Raw genomic sequence first — 17,540 nt, 5'->3', positions numbered from 1 at the left:
TTTGCCAGTACTTGCATCCAGTTGTTGATCACGTGACTTGCACAATGTCCAAAAAAAAGTCTCTCTATTGCAATTTTGAGTAATACATCTAAATTAACATGGCCAAAATCCCCCACCTCATCCAGGAACAAAAACTTTCCATGGAAAACTTTTTTTTTTTCCAACATTGCTAGGTTTCTATTAAGCGAATTTATTTTTACATGTTCATTTTGCACAATTTTATGGTAAATGGAAATGCAGCTGGTGATGAACTCTAAGTTTGGCCAGTTTCCATACCCTTTGAAGTTGATATTTCCTACCACACTTTGACAACAAAACACTGTCTGATACTGACTCACTGCCAGAAACATATAGAGACAACATGGGTTTGTTTACCAAATTACAGTAAAAAAACCAAAAAGATATAAACATAATTTTGATAGTGAGCGTGTGTGTCGAGCACCAGAGCAGAGTGCGTGTGTGAGTGTGTGTGTATGAGTGCTTGTCTGTTTCAAAGATTAAGACCAAATAAAACCTTAGTTTTCATCACTCTTCTCTTTAGTATGTTTTTGAATTCCTGACTCATATTACTATTGTTTTTGTTGCATTTATTGACACAGTTAGTGATTTGCTGAGCAATCCATTTCTGTATTCATTCTTGAAACTTGGAAATCGTCAGTGGATTTAAAATTTTTCCAGCAGCACAGCTCTTTGTCTTGTAGGATGTTCCACAAAGCTGGAGGCTGAATTACCTCTTCAGCGTGTCATTAAGTTTGGCAGAGGCCTGGTAATGAGCCATTCGTTTGATTCAGGTGTGTTGGAACAGGGAACAGCAGCTGTCGAGGACTTGAGATGGCGACCCCTGCTGCATAAGATTCAGATCTGAGAACTGAGATGACTGAAAATTATTTTGTCTGGTGAAGCTTTTCTGGGCTGATTTGGTCAGACGTTTTGCTCTACATCACAACCTCTAGTGAGTTTTCTTTCTAAAGCCATTTTATAGTTATTTAAATTCCTCTGCTACTTCAAAGACTTCATTCAACATCGTAGAGCCTCTACCTTACCTACCTGTGTGTATTGTGGTTTTTTACGGGTTCATCTTTTAGATCCACCTTTAGTGTGTGTTGACTAAGCAAACACACAGTTCCAATTAAGGTCCCGGTAGAGTTTAACAAATTCAGTGTTTACATGTCTTGGTGAAACAACAGGAATGTATTTCCTAGCAAGCCTAAGTAACTGTTTGGTGTGTAGATACCATCTGGTGACTTCAAAAAGCCGCTTTTTGCTGTTGTCCTCTTAACAGTGACCTCCTGCATGCCTTGAACTCAGCCAGCATCTGTGTGTTAGTGCATGACGTATTGGCATTTTTCTTATTTTCTTCCATCTTGCAATCTTTTCTTTGTTTTGTTGACATATGTTTCTATTTTTTTTTAGCTTTGATTGTTTAGATACCAGTGATGGGTTTCTGCAAAACCACAAGATGTCATTGTGAATAACCCAGCAGTAGAATGCTTGTTTATGTGTCGGGGGTTGTGTTTTTGGATTTGTGGGCGAGAGAAGGTTTACGCTGGTGAAGGGAACTGCTTTATTTCTTCACGTTTTGTCCTCTCTCTTCAATATGTGTCTCCTACGCTTTGGTCTACCATTTCCTACACCTCCACGTTCTCCGTCCTCCTCCTGGTGCTGCTCTTCAGCCAACACACCTGCCGTCCAGGAAGAAAAGGGCGCTTGCTTCCGCTACGTCAACTCAGCGAGGCAGTGCTTACACCCAGTGTCTGCCCAGCTGAGCAAGCAGCTTTGCTGCTGCAGTGTGGGCAAAGCCTGGGGCCCTCGTTGTGATAAATGCCCCCCTCCTGGAACAGGTAAGGCTCCCAGCCTCAGAGTATTTATCGCTAAGGAGCGTTACCACTGGTCCTTCCTCCCAGCAGCTGTGTGACTTTATGACCATCACTGCTGTATGACCATTATTAATTAATAAATTAATCCAAAGTTGATTGATCTTATCGGTCGACTAACAATTAATTGATAAGCGGCCATTTTATTAAAAACCTGAGTTTTCTTTTGTGTCCACAGGGTCGACCGTCTTTCCATAAGATGAAGGGCTACATTTTTCATATTATGCTGAATTTTGTTTTAAAAACAAAGCACATTGTTATATTCTAACACATTTTTTTGAGCTGTGTTATGCTGAGTAAACAGAAAATTGCGGTTTTCTCATATTATTACACGTTGCCATATTTATAAAATCTAAGAAAACTGGAACCTCTTAGGTTGCTAAATAGAAAATTTTAAGATGAAAAGAGTAGAATATGTGGAACATTTAATTTCCCATGAACACTGGGATGTTCGTATCAACGAAGTGGAGGGAAAATTATGTAGTTCTCTGCTGGCATGTCAGTCTACAGTCAGTGGTGAGAGCGATGCTCTGTGCTGTTGGTCATGCTTTTAATTCAGATTCCTTTGTATTGTAGCGCCTCCAAGCAGGTTGTTATGGTTACTCTCTGATCAATCTTAAAGCTTCACTCACTACAGCACACAAAATCAACCGTGCTCATTGGCATCACATTTTTCTTCCCCATCATGTTAGTTATTCTGTGTTATTCCATCTGCTTTGCTCTCATATTCTCCTCCTCTTTGCAGCACATTCAGTTTGGAAGTTGCTGAATAAGCGCTGTTAAGGTGAAACTTAAAGAGTTTGTCGAGTGTTTATATTTCAAAACAGAACCGGCTGTTTCATTCTGCCGTTCTGGAAAGCTTCCATAATTATTATTTCTCTTACAGCTTGCTCTGCTTAAGGATAACGCCCTCTTTTGGATGGCGCTGCGGACGTTACTAGTTAATTGATTGGAACTAATTTTAATCTAAGAAACCATTAATTGTATGTCAATTGTATTGTATATCAGTTAATTGTATGTTGATTAATTGTTTGCATCCCTAAGACCCTGCTGCTGGCTGGACTGTTTTCCCATGTCTTTGAGGAATATACTTTTCTGTCATACATTCAAATATATGTTCATATTTTATAATTAAAAAAAAATAGAAACAAAAATATATATTTACCTCAGTCAGTTACATGTTTCTTTGCTCTGATTTTACTTTTTAATAAGTCCACAGAGTTTTCTTTTCCCTATCCCGGAAGCTTTCCCTTACTGTCTTATTGTTTTCTGGTTTTATATTTTTACTTTAATGTAAGTCTATATGATCTGCTGATTTACGGTGCGTTCACACTGCAGCCTGAAGTGACCCAATTCCAATATTTTGGCGATTACGATTTTTTTGCCGGGGCCGTTCACATTGCCAGTAAATGCTTTCTGCAGTGTGAACGGGCAAACGACCTGAAAGTGTCCCACATGCGCACTAGAGGGCGCAATAGCATCAGCGTTCTCAGTGTTCTGCCAAATGCGACCTAACATAAAAAGAAGTAGTGCTCAGTGTTTGCGGAAGTAAACATGGAGGCTAACGGTGGAACTTAGCTTACATATTTGAAGTTGTTGCCCAGCCGGAGCAACATATTAACAACTTCATCCTCATATAGTCCGTCATTGTTGTTTTTCTTCCCGCTTGCGCGTATCAGGATGCAGAATAGTGAGATTTGTTGAGAATCAGTGACGTTCAGTTTGGATGAATGCGACCTGGACATTGGGTCGCATTTGAATCGGATATGGGTCACATTCGAAAAAGAATCCGACCTGTGCTGTTCACACTGCCATGAAAAGATCGGACACAGGTCGCATTACTTAAAAAAAAAAAAAATTGGAATTGGGTCACTTCAGGCTGCAGTGTGAACGCAACCATAGTGACAGACCTGAATTCTCCCATTGGGGGATAATAAAGAATGTTTCTATTCTATTCTATTCTATTCTGTCCATGAGAGGTATGCTGCTTGACTTTTTTTTCTAGGATTTATTGCTAAATGTATCTTTTAATTATCCTAATATGTTAACAGCAGTTAAACTTTCAACATTGGTGTCATAGTTTTGAATTTGCCAATAATAGTTAACATGATGCTTTTACTTATTGAAAATAATGATGGGATGCTTTGTTGCCTGTGCTTGTGTTGTCTGTAGCCTTGTTTAAAGAAATCTGTCCCGGCGGAATGGGCTACACCGTTTTACCAAACCCTCCAGTAAACAAGCCAGTAACCGTTTTCCAGGAACCAGTTGACCTGTTACCTCTGCAACCCCTGCCAACGTCAGAGAAACCAGTGGAGGCCTTTGGGACACCAGAAGAGATTCTTCCAGGTCAGGGTTTATTCGTTTAGGATTAAAATCTGCCACGGGAATGAAAATCCAACAGCTTCATATGTTTTTGTCTCTGGCAGAGCTCTTAACATTCTGTGTGTCTGCTGTTCCAGAAGGTCTTGTCCTGTTGTCAGTCCTGACTTTTCTTTGGTCATGCATGCTTTAGTATTGCATGCATTGTTAAAACTTAAATCAGGGTATCATTCTCTTTTTATAGCAGGAACTGCTCAAGAAGGAATCTTCTTGTCATGCACACGCTGTATGGGTTGACTGGTCATGTTTCTGGAACTATTTTAGATTAAAATATGTGTTATCTGCATCCACCATTTACATATAATGACACATATGTAAATATGTCATCATATTTACCCCATTCTCTCATATTGTAGCACTCAAGTCCTTTAATTAACATGGATGTTACTGCAGTATCTCTAAGAAGCAAAATAAATCCTCACAGAACCAAGACAAGCTTTCTTCAGTTTTGGTTCACTGACCCAGAAATTTTGATTTCTAGGTCTAATACTAGACCTGGTGTTGGACCTGGTGTCATACAGCGATCTGCCTCATCTGTTTTCCAGATGGAGCACTTTAAGGTGACCAGGCAAGCTGAACTTATTTGGCAGCTCACCCTCATGCAAAATGGAAAAAGATGATTTCTGCATTTTTAGTACAGATAAAGATGCTACAGGATGGACGCTACAAGACCTATTCTGTCTTGTTTAGTGCTTTCTGTTTGTTACTATAGTACTGTGGGTTAAATACTCACTCTGGCAAATTACAACTCCGGTGTAGCATTAGAAAGTCTAATTTGGGAGTGAGAGTCTGCATGAGAGTAGGATGATGAATCCTAACAGAAACATCCCTCATATTTCATTAGGGGAAAGATTAAACTGCTTTAGCTCGGTGTGGGCTCAGTTCACACACGGCTCGGCCCAGCGGCCTGCAGGTCAGGCCTGGTGGGGGGTGAAACCTGGCTAAGAGAAGGAGACCAGCTTAAGCTGTTCCAGCCCTGGTTATGAGCCAAGTTTGGCAACCCACATGAAAAGAGAAAACTTTGCAAAGTGAACCAAAATCCTGCAAACTTTGAATGTTGTGCTGTAAGTCGCAGTCAGAAAAGGCAAGATGAGGATCTCATCCACTGAGCAGTTAGTATTATGAAAGTTATTAGCATGAAAATCATAGCCGATAGGCTTTTATTGATGCTGTAAACCTTTACAGTGCCACAGTGTGTTTTTCTCTGGTGGTTGGTTGCAACTCAACCATGTGGTAGGGGGAAGTTTTTCCTTGTCAGGGGGCTTTAAGACCCCGTTTACACTGAGCTGTTTTTTTCAGTGAAACCGTAACATTTTTGCCGTTTGTAGTTTACACGTCGCCAGTAATTGGAGTCTCACAGAACTTCTCTGAAACACTCCATGCAGATGTGTGAATGCACATGCACCGAATTAATGTCTGCAGGGTTTGCTCTGCACATGCTCGGGCACATAGTAAAAAAAATGGCGGATAGCATTGTACTATGCTGCGCAACCTGTTCAATTTAACACATATTCTGATGTGAAATATGTATGTGTTACATGGAAGTTGGTTCATCGTAAATGGAAACGTACTTTGCGATTGATCCAGATACTTCACAGACCAGTCAGGTGAAGAGTTACAGTCGCATGCTAAGCTCACGTGCCATCTAGTGCTGTGGCATGGCAACTACAGCAGAGTCAAGGTGGCTTGGCGATCTTGTCTAAACATGGAACTTTTCCCCATCAACATGTGAATATACTGACAGCGGTGTCTTGCAAAGTCTTAGTTTCAGATGACATGCAGGGCTTTTGTCATCCTTTTAAGTTAATTTTTTTTTAACATAACACTTGCTGCAGCAGCACTTCTGCTGCATTTAAATCTGAAATTGGTGAATGATCCACAACCCTGGGCAGCTGGGATTGCTTTTTTATGTTTATTCAGCAAATAAATTGTAACTTCACTGGCTAAAATATATTTGAAAAGGCTTTAATGATATTGTTACTTAATCTCGGTCTTCAAGGAGATGTTAGAATCCTTTATTTAAGTATTTCCATAAAGGACGGCTAATTTTATCAAAATATTTTAACGCAATCTCTTTAAAATACTGAGATTGTTGTCGTGGGTAATGGGGTTTGAAGGCTATTTCTGTCTTATTTGGCCTGGGATTATGAAGCTATGTTACCCTCTGTACCTTTGATTTCATGTTGAGATGTGGCACTCTGGTCATGCTTATCTACCTGTGCTTGTGCACAGTAAAGGAAACCCTGCACACCGAACTAGATATTTTCCAATAATGCCTGTCTCTCTATAAGTTGAGTCTCTATATATGTTGTATTGTTTAAAAATGTCTATGGTGGTGTGTCCTTTGTTTTTTTTTTTTCTTTATTTGATAGAAGTTGTTGAGAAAACGTCTCCTCCTGCCCCGGTGGAGATTCTCCCATCCAATGCGGGTCAGGACATCGCACCCACTCAGTTAGCTGGTCAGTTTCCTGCCTGACTGGTTTTCATGTTTTTTGATGGTTTCATATCACTGTGCAACATTTAAAAGACAAATATTGTCAAACATTATACAAATGTTAGGCCAACTGTATACCGCTGGTATTTCTTTATAATAGCAAATTGCAGTATGTTGTTTCTTCCATTCCTGTGGAAGCAATTTATATTTGCCTGTTTTTCTCAGAGGTGGATGAGTGCCAGATCAACCCTTCCATATGCGGGCAGGGGGTTTGTTACAACACAGCTGAGAGCTACATCTGCCACTGTGAAGAGGGATTCCACCTGGATGGCAGCCAAAGCACCTGCGTAGGTAAGGATGGAATGAGGGAGTTCGTCTGAAACACGTCTAGAGCTGCATGTTTTACTAGAGAGTTCAGAAGGGATCGCATGCGGAGCTCAGCAGATACATGCAGTTAAGGTTTTGTTTCTAATCAATGTGAAATCAGTCTTCTTTTTCAAAAAAAATCTCCAACAGTTTGTGAAAAAATGAATCTTTTGCATGTTTGGAGCATCCAGCTTCTTGCAAATTGCAGTGTGAAAATACCACAGAAACAAATTCAGTTCAACAAATGCAGAACAAATCATGATTGTTTGAAAAGTTTTGGTTGATGTTGGAGAAATTGCTAAGACTGATACTGAAGGTTGTCTACAGACGAAGGGTTTCTCTTTTGTCTGTGGCAAAAGACCAGGAGCCATTTCTCTATCGCTAGACAAATATTTTTTTTGTGTGTGTATTTACCCAGAATGCCCCGAAAAGCTTGACATACACACATGCATTCGAAATGGCACCAGAGTTCACTTCAATTGAACTGAGACCTAGTTTTGTAGAGACGGACCAGAGTTTGCTGTTTTGGTCCGCATCAGAATTCAGTTACACATTCACATCTCACAAAGCAACTGGACTTTCTAGGCAAATTATTCAGAGCTTGAATAAAGCAGATTAAACAGAGGTGATGTGAATGCACCCTAAAAACACACAACTCTTTTTTTCCTGAATGTATAACAATACATCTGACTGGAAGTGTCTTATTTTTGAATATCAAAATAATGAGAGAATCTTGACAATCTTTATCTGAACCAACTGAAGAATGTGTTCGGTTTATTGGTTTTGTCCAAGCTGTCATCAACCGGTTCCTTTTTATGCTTGAGGCCTGAGGTCCTTTTCATCACACGTCTAGCATTGCTTTGCTGGAGTTTACTGTCTACCTTCTTCCTGTATATCTCATTATTGTTTCCAGTCTTCATTCATTCATCAGGAATTTGCTGTCTTCCTCCCTGAAGACTCTTTTTGGTGAGGGAGTTCTTTTAGGTCACTGGTGATTCAGGGTTTGTGATTGAGGAATTTACTGACCTGATGGTCAAATTATGATGATAGATTTATGGAACAAATTGCCTCCTGATAGACGCAACCATACAAACAACCACAACTTCCAAAAAGAACAAATGTTCAGCCTAACTAAATATTTTGATATTAACAGGACTTATAAATCAGTGGAATTTTGGAAGAGACTAGCAATCAGGCTGTTACTAGTCTGTGCACCCACTGGCCTCACCACTCTTGTGTGGACATAAATACAATTCACTCTATCATTATGTGGTTTCCTGCCATTTCAGCCCAGCACTCCCTGCCCACCAAAACGACACTGAATCAGTGCTGCCTGGGCAAACTGGCCTCATGATTATTTCCTCGTAGCTGCGGTAAAATCTCATCTCCGTCTTTGTGGAGGGAGAGGGATCGCATTTAGATTTCTGTATAGAAAAATAAAAATAAATGTACAGAGCTTATTTATATGCAACCACAATATGTATTAACAGGAATAATAGAGAAAACACACTGAGAAGAATATGGTTTGAGACATAGTTGGGATCCTAGAGAGAGAAACACCGCATTGTGGTGAAACATGTGGTGCAACGTTTATTCAACTATCATGTATGCACGTGCCAACTAAAACTTCAGCTTACACTGGTTTAACCAGTGTGTGCCCCGACATTTACTAAATGAAATACAGTTTGAGGTATGTGCACTAAAAGGTGAATAATTGTTTCTCACCATTATGCAAAGTTTATTTATTGCCAGTTAGAGCCGTACCATACTGCTACATGTTAGCTGACTCTAACTATGTGCTGTTTTCGCCCTTAAGACCCCAGTTCAGAACCCTTTGCCAGCCACACCCATTTTTCTTTTTTTACCTTCAGGAGGATCTCAGACAGTATCTGCCATGTTTCAAACTTAATTATTGTTGACCTCTCCAACATTGCCTGTTCTGTTTGGGGGCACCGCGGACACTTATCCACTAGTGAATAAACAAGTTATAGAAGATTTTTTTTTTTTTGGTCCTGACAATGTTTCCAATGCAGAAACATGTGTTATACATTTGATGATGTCCAGGTACCATCTGCCAGCATCCAACTCATATCCACCATCTCATTGTAATATAAGGGTAAACCAACAGCAGGCTTGATCTTGCTGTGTCTCATCTATATATATCGCAGGGTATATTGCTCTCCTGTAAGATGATTGGACAGTCTGTCAGTATATTTCTAGAGCTGTGAATGAGGCTCTGCAGCCGGTCTGTGAAGGCATGGCCAAATTGCTTGTGAAGCCTCTGGAGAACTTTGTTTCTCTTTTGTAGACATATCTGCTATGATAATAAGGACTTCACTTTTTTTTGCCACTCACGTAATTGCATTTTCATCTCTAAGGTCCACACGGTAGTGTTTCGAACTAGTGAGCTCAAGAGGAAAGTGTTGCTTGGACATGACAATTCTGTCGTTCTCCATGTCTAAAATAGTTCCTGTTCTCTTTAGAGACATTGTGTTCAACAATAAAGGAATATCAATCACTTCAGTTTCAATGTGGCACTTTCTTTGCCCGATCTTGGCTCGAAGGTTCATTTTTTCTGTTGTAGTGTACCAGGTGACCATCTCCAGACTTGAAAGGTCTACAGCATTTTGTCAATTTGGCTTTAGCTTAATTCATTTATGCAACTATCCTGCTACTTGCTACCACTTACACATGCATGCAGTGTCAATGACAGCTGATCCCAGTGATTCGGTTTGGAAGACCTCAAAGTCTCTCATTACCTTAGTAAATAATATAATGCTACATTTATCCATATTTTCATCTTCTGTCAACTTTACTTCACTTCTCTGATGCAGGCAGTCTTTGGCCTAATGGACAAATGCCCCATATTTGTCAAATGGATTTGTACTTTGCTGAGACTGCAGCTGTCTGCTCTGAATTTGCCCGGTGGTCTTTGCTCTTAAAAAAATAAATAAATAAAACAAAACGCGGCATATCGAGTCTCACTTCCATTTCTTGCTCTGATTTTTTTTTTTCTCCAAAAATCTGCTTCAATCTGAACTTGAACTGTGTTCAAGGATTTGACAGAGCAAGCTACATATTCTGCTCCTCGAGACATGCCATGTCCAGGAGTTTACATGCCAGTGTAGCATCAAGGAGGGTAGTTGTACTTCTTCATGTGGTTGTGTCGTTGCTCAAAGTCTGTTATGTAGAACCCCATGGACATTAAACTGTATTGTTGACAGCTAGAATCCAGTACCTTACCACCATCAGCATGTGAATGCATGTGTGTGTAGGTGAATGACTGAATGTAGCGTAAAGCACTTTTGAACTCTGGACTGGATAAAGCGCTAAACAAGTACAGGCCATGTACCATTTTATGGATGTTTCCAAAGCAGTCTCTCCAGCTCTACCTTTGAGCCCCAGCGCAGACGCAAGTGTCTGCTTTTTCTTGTCCAAGTCCGTAGCAAGTCTCCAATTAGTAACTTCATTTTTCATGCTCTTTTAAGGCCCGGCTTCATCAAACTTCAGCGCTACTCTGTCATTTGAAACCGTTCTTGGCTACCATGAAAATGCCAAAAAACATGTTCTTAGTCTCGCAAAATTTATTGCATCTCTATCTTTATTGCAGGGAAAAGGTAACAAAACCTTCTCGCAGACTCTCATGATGACACATTTCCTTCCAGAGGACTTTAGCAAATTTGTGGGCTGGTCTAATTTTAGCAGTCAATTTTCCTAAGAACAAATTGATTGCTAAGGGCTGAAGAAGTTTGTTTTTTTTTCCACAGCAGAATTATTTCACAAATATAGGAGTGCTATCTCGATGAAAAGAAACTAACATTATGAACTCTTATAATTTTTTTTGCAGTTTTCTCTTGACTAATGATCATGTCTATGAAAGCTGATAACTGCACAATTTGAAACCAGCCTTAAGCCACAGCTTGAACCCAGTGTCATACTTAATGACCTTTAGAGACAGAAACCTGAAAGAAAGAGAAGGGAGAAGACGAGCAGTACAGGAGGGGAACAACAGATGACTCTATTGTGGACTAATACCTTCCACTGAGTCACAGATCCCTGGAAATATCCTGTTTGAAGATTTGATATATAAGCAATAACAACATACGCAGATCTCACAAGAAAACTGTTATTGTCACCAACAGTGTCAGAAGGATTTTCTCAGAATTGTCTCACAAAATCCCTTAACTATTGGAAAATGTGTCTGTGGTTGAGGTACAATTTTAAGTAATTTCTTGAATTGTTAGTTTTATTTGCATCTGACATAGCTGTGGCTTCATGTATTGTTTTCACTAAAGCATCTCACAGATCATTTCAAGAAATGGCCAAAAGAAAAACAATAAGGAAAGCAAAAGTGACCTTAGAAATAAGTAATTTAGCAATAAAAGTAACCCTCTATCTGAAATAAACTAAAAAATAATATTTTAAGGAATTACAGTGTTTACATTTTTAAAATTAGAAAAAAGACAAATGACTCCAACCCTTAGTTAAAATTTTCCAGCTCGAGGTGATGTGGTGGCGCAGGGATTAAGCACAACCCAAGGCCTTAGTCCTGGACGTGGCCGTCACAGGTTCGATTCCCGACCTGGTGCCTTTGCTGCATGTCTTCCCCCTTCTCTTATTACCCTCTTTGTTTGGTCAGTTATCCATAAACATAAGCTTTATGTCCCCCGTGCCCTGAACAACTTTTTTTTTGCTTTTACATTTGCATGTGTCCTCAAAGGGGAACTCAGAGTGTCTGGTGAGAGGTGTCTCCTCTTCTAGCAATTATATAACTACCGTAGTCCAAATGCTAGCTTACATCTGCACTACTATTTGATCTCAAATAATTCCCTGCAGTTCAATTGGCTGCTGACCGGCAGAAGGAGGAGCTCTTCAAGAGCGCCGTTCATACAGGAGCTGAAACTGGACACAAAATCACAGCTGTCTGTCTTTCTTTTGTCTCTTCTTCACAGACATTGATGAGTGTGAAAACAGGACAGTGTGTCCTTCAGGTATTTGCTACAATGAGCCTGGAGGTTACAGCTGTGGTGCCTGTTCTCTTGGCTTTGTAGGCCAAGGAGGTCGCTGCATTGGTAAGTCTGACTCCTTATGTTCACTGATACTCTGTTATTGTAACTAATATGATGTAGGACTGCTTGATTCTTACTAAAATGTGAAGAATAGTTCCTTTGTGTGAATAACCTCAACACTGAACTGGATCAATTCTCAGATTTATATAGCTTTACATAAACGTCAAGGTGAGATAGTAAGATGGTGGCTATGTCTTGTTATCCTGAAACATAACGTTTCTGTCCATTGCGCCCTTAACAAGTTTTCTTTTTATTTTAATGCACATGCCGTCAATGGGACTGTCTGTTGAGAGGCATCTTCTGATTGCTTCTGGGAATGATATAACCAGTCCAAATGCTAACAGCATTGTATCTCAGATAATTCCCTGGAGTTTAATTGGCTGCTGAGCGGCAGAAGGAGGAGCTCTTCAAGAGCGCCATTCATACAGGAGCTGAAACTGGACACAAAATCACAGCTGTCTGCTTTTCTTTTGTCTCTTCTTCACAGACATTGATGAGTGTGAAAACAGGACAGTGTGTCCTTCAGGTATTTGCTACAATGAGCCTGGAGGTTACAGCTGTGGTGCCTGTCCTCTTGGTTTTGTAGGCCAAGGAGGTCGCTGCATTGGTAGGTCTGACACTTTGGATCAACCTACCATCGCATTGGTAGATTGATACTCTGTTATTGTAACCAACCTGGTCTAGGACGGCCTGATTCTTACTAAAATCTGAACAATAGTTCCTTAATGTGAACGTCAAAATTTCCTGTCATTGGTTAACATACCTGAGTTTAAATATTATTGCTCTCTGCTTTAGTACATAAGTTTAATATTGACCAAACATGAAATTCTTCATTTTGTGTGATTGTAGCAGAAGCTAAAACCTCAACACTGAACTGGATCAATTCTCAGATTTACATTACTTTACATAAATGTCAAGGTGAGACAGCAAGATGTAAGATTAGCCTTGTTTTAAAACAAGGCTATTCTGGACACAAAATCACAGCTGATTGAAAACAGAAATGTAAAATGTTCCACGGTCTCAGGTGCCCATTGGACAACAAATCTCAAATGTACTAGTTAAGTATGAAGAATTCTTCAAAATGTATTATTTTGTGTGATTGTAGCTGAATTTTAAACCTCAGCTTTGAACTGGATCAGTTCTCAGATTTGTCTGAATTGACTGTGTCAGAATTGGCTGCTGAAAAAGAATACTGAAAAAGCACACTGTTTATGCAATAACACATAACAACGATTAACACTTCGTTGATGATGTACAGTGCAAACCTTTGTATCTTTCCAGATGTAGACGAGTGCCATGATGAGCGGGTGTGTGTCAGAGGCCACTGCCTGAACACTGAAGGCTCGTTCCTGTGTCAGTGTGAACCCGGGTTCAGAGTGTCATCAGCTGGGGACCAGTGTGATGGTTTGTATTTATCACTCACACTTAACTGTTAATCATTCAGCATGAGTCAGGCTCTCGCTTTTATCTATTAATCAGTGGTTGATGTGCAGGTATGTCTCTCCGTATGGTAGAGCATCATTGAAATAATTTTTTTTTATATTCAGAGAGTAAAACTCATTACATAGATTTATTGCTTTCAGGATGATGTATTTTATCTACACAATAATGGAGAAGACCGCAGAAATCCACCAAAAGCTGGGCTACAATTGGTCACAGACTGCTGTAGTCAAGTATGTTATTGAAAAATCGAGTGGAAGGAAAATGTGTGGTAAAACATATATATATAAGAAACAGAAACAACCCAGCTTTGAGAAGATTACAACCCTAAACATAAAAACTGAGAGAAATAGATCGATAAAACTGAGTGAGACTTCCCAATAATTTATTATTTTCATTTCACTTTTTAAATTGAAGTGCAGAATACATTTTTTTAATGATATTGTGAAATGCAACTGTGTTCTGGATAAATTGGTCAAAAATCAAAATCTAAAATGTTTTCATAACTAATTAGTTTCTTTTTAATAGCCTGTCTAAATGTGGACAGAAACTCTCTTTACCCTTGTTCTGTGTCTTTCACTGAATTAGATAATCTAATAACTTCTTTTTACTAAAGTATACTCTGCAAACTATGGTGACTGTGATAGTTTACGGTAGATGCATGACTAGTGGCTTTTATTTCTTTTGTCTGTCTTCCTTTTTTGTTTTTAAATAACAAAAAAGGATACGTTGTTGTTATGTTATCTGGATTCAAATAACAACATGCTTATCTGAATCCAAACCTGGCATGTTAATACTTAATGCGGCAAATACACCCTCCAGTTTTACTATCCTAATCGATAAAAATAGACCAAACAAACTGACTTTTCCTCCTGTGTTTACAATCCAGATGTGGATGAGTGTCAGGAGGAGGTTTCTCCATGTGTGTCTGTGGGAGAGTGTGTCAACAACATGGGCTCCTACACCTGCACCTGCCCCGAGGGCTTCAGGCAGATCAATGGCACCAGCTGCATAGGTGACGAGTCACGCTGCTTTATGTGGTTGCTATTGTTTATGTGTTTTGAGGTTGAAGTTCCTCTTTGAACTGATGGGGCTTCAACATCTTAGCTGCTGTAAAGCTGCCAGACACCTCAGTGAAACTAGATAAAGTTATTTAAACTCCATTCTCTGCTGGCTTGGCCTGTCACTTCCCAGATGTGGACGAGTGTGTGGAGGAGGCTGAGCTCTGCTCCCCTCATGGTTCATGTCTCAACACCGAAGGCTCCTATCTGTGTGTGTGTGACAGTGGGTTCACCGCCAGCCTCCATGCGCCCTCTTGTGATGGTAAGACATCTATACATACACAAACACACCAATTGTTTGGGAAGGATAAATATGCTTAATAAATATACCTAATAAATACCATTTTAAACCGTAGGAACGGTGTGATTGTGGAACACTTTGGTTTATCCTGATGCAGAATCACATTCAGTGGGTTAAGTTACAATGTATAGAAATAACTACATATTGTTTTCTATTGTGTGCACCTACAATAAATTTTCTTTCCATTCTTTTATTAAAAATAATCATTTCTGGAATCCTGGTTGGTTTCCATACACGTGTTGTTAACTTCAGCCGCTTCGCGCAATATTTCTGTTGGATTCCAGGCACCATTGATTTATTCAGATTCAACCATTTTCAATGCCTCAGGTGCCGACAGCTCTCCAGAGCAGTTGTCAAGGCAAACAACAGCTATGTGTCACCATGTCTGCCCTGGTTTTCATCACCCTATTCTGTATCTCCATCACTCTGAGACACTCGGGGGATACGGCAGATGAGAAGAATATCAACAATTTCCTTGAGATGTGTTGCCCCAGCTTTCAGCACCGTGGAGGGAGTCCAGGGCTGTCTGTCAGAGCTGCTTCATGCTCCCTCTGTTACCTCCGAAAACCCGAGAGGAACAGGAAGAGAAGCAGACGGAAGACTTTAAGCTTGCTGTCTAGACTTGCAGGAATATTTGTTGACCTCTCTCTCGTGATTTATGCAAACTCAGACTCCAGTGAGAATGTGTGTGTGTGTGTGTGTAGCAGTCTGGGTGTATATTTTTTATGGTGGGTCCTTTAGTTATAGAGCATACCAGCATTCATTACAGTGCACTATTCCTCTTTCACTCTTAATGCTGCAGGTTTTAATGTGTCTCCAGAGGAAAGTGAGGAAAGGCAGATGTTTGGTCAGATATTTCATTCTTACACCTCATAAAATACAAAACATAAAATTGAAAGGCTAACGTTGAGGCATGTGAGGGGTGCCGTCGTTGAGCTTTTTTCTGATTCCTGCTGTTTTCAGACATTGATGAGTGCGGGCTCAACGAGACGCGCTGCGGGCCCCACGGCTACTGTGAGAACCGGCTGGGCTCCTTCCAGTGTCTCTGTGACCAAGGCTACCAGGAGTCCCAGGACGGCCACGCCTGCGAGGGTGAGTGTTTGGCTCACATCGAGTGTGTATCGCAGTGGTCCCCAAACTACGGCCCGCAGGCCACATCCGGCCCGCCTCCACATTTGGTCCGGCCCCCTGAACAATACCAGAGAGCATTCAGATTTTTGAATGCTCTCTGGTGTTGAGAGCATTCAATACCAGAATATATAGTATTTTATGGTTTATATTTAGATTTTTCTTCAACCACCAGGGGGCTCTTTAGCAGGAAGTGTGTCCTGTAAACCAGCGGTCCCCAACCTCCGGTCCGTGGACCAATTGGTACCGGGCCAATCAAGAAATAGTGAAATATTTCCGTTTTATGTATTATTTAAGTCTGGAGGATCTTTTATTTTGAAAATCCTTTAACCGGATTCTCTCGGTTACTTGCGCGCCAACATTGAGGCCACAAACAGCAAAATGAGTAAGAAACAGATCAAATGTATTTGGAAAGTTTCTTTGCGAAGGGGAAAAGGCCCAGAGAAGAGACGGGATGGATTTAACCTGGACCGGTAGGTGGCTCCGACATTACAAACCCGCTCTGCGTAACATGCGGCGACCGACTGCTAATGAGGCAATGAAGCTTCAAGCTGCTTCGCCACGTAGAGACCAAGCAGGCTGTGGATATAAGCAACACTTTGGGTGTCATTGTCTCCCATCACTCCCAGATGGGACCGTCTCATTGCAGAGAAACAAGCTCAGGGCTCCCGTTAGTCAGTGTCGTGAGTTAAAATTTTCACGAAAGTAAAATATTCGTTTTTGTGGCACATCTGTATCTTATTTTGAAGGGATATTTCAACGTTACCATAGCGACCAGAGTTGGAGCGTTTGGGCAGTGGTCGAGAGAAGAGGAGTAGAGCTTGTGAGTCTTAAGTCTGGTTTAGACGGAAAGATTTAAGAATTGTCGGCCGATTCTCCAAACCTCTGTGACCACAGAGCTGATGAAAGTACAACGGGTTCGATCGGTTCGTGTGTCCAAGGCAGGAGCAGCACACCACACCAACCGATTCCAGTCACGAACATCCCGATTCCAGAGGACAATCCAGCAAAACCCCCCAACATAGCGGGAATTTAGAATAACCAAACACGGATGACTATGTAGAAGCAATAGTGATAGTTTGTGGAGTCATTTTAAGAGATAAAAGATGTAACAAAAAGAAAAGCCAGTGGATAAAAGACGACGGGAGCAGCCGCTCTGTTTGCTGCTCTATGATTTGGAGGTGAATATGTTTTTTCATAGTTAACATTTTTAACTGAATAAACATAATAATGACCGTTAGATTTAATAATAAACATTTCCACATATCATCTCCGATATCCACCAGACTCAGTTGCTCGATATGTCAGCTGTTTGGGATTCCCCTCTGTTCTTGCGTCACCGCGCTTTCTGATTGGCTACCTGTCACATTCAGCAGGTCGTATTCTCGTTCCCAGACAGGAAAAACCCCACAGGCTGCGATAAAAACTCCAAGACAACCCAAATTGGGCATATTCAGGATTTAGCGGGAACACCAACACCGCCTCTGG

At 40.6% G+C, this 17,540-nt stretch overlaps 1 protein-coding gene across 4 annotated transcripts in view; it reads left to right on the top strand.

Moving 5' to 3' along the window:
* The window catches only part of ltbp1 (latent transforming growth factor beta binding protein 1), a 77,867-nt gene that overhangs the window by 48,295 nt on the left and 12,032 nt on the right, over positions 1-17,540 (top strand). For 2 of the 4 annotated variants that reach the window (XM_081616107.1, XM_081616110.1), the window contains exons 11-20: positions 1,674-1,841; positions 4,047-4,220; positions 6,626-6,712; positions 6,913-7,038; positions 12,006-12,125; positions 12,610-12,729; positions 13,404-13,526; positions 14,452-14,577; positions 14,757-14,885; positions 15,888-16,016. In XM_081616107.1, the coding sequence (XP_081472233.1) occupies positions 1,674-1,841; positions 4,047-4,220; positions 6,626-6,712; positions 6,913-7,038; positions 12,006-12,125; positions 12,610-12,729; positions 13,404-13,526; positions 14,452-14,577; positions 14,757-14,885; positions 15,888-16,016 (1,302 nt within the window). The remainder of the gene's footprint in view (positions 1-1,673; positions 1,842-4,046; positions 4,221-6,625; positions 6,713-6,912; positions 7,039-12,005; positions 12,126-12,609; positions 12,730-13,403; positions 13,527-14,451; positions 14,578-14,756; positions 14,886-15,887; positions 16,017-17,540) is intronic. The other 2 variants (XM_081616108.1, XM_081616109.1) reach the window with 2 other exon arrangements.

The sequence above is a fragment of the Poecilia reticulata genome, chromosome 15 (genome assembly GCF_904066995.2).
Source record: "Poecilia reticulata chromosome 15, P_reticulata-male-v2, whole genome shotgun sequence".
In the NCBI taxonomy this organism is placed as follows: domain Eukaryota; kingdom Metazoa; phylum Chordata; class Actinopteri; order Cyprinodontiformes; family Poeciliidae; genus Poecilia; species Poecilia reticulata.
The sequence above is the reverse complement of the archived record's forward strand: the minus strand, read 5'-3'. Positions and strand labels throughout refer to the sequence as shown.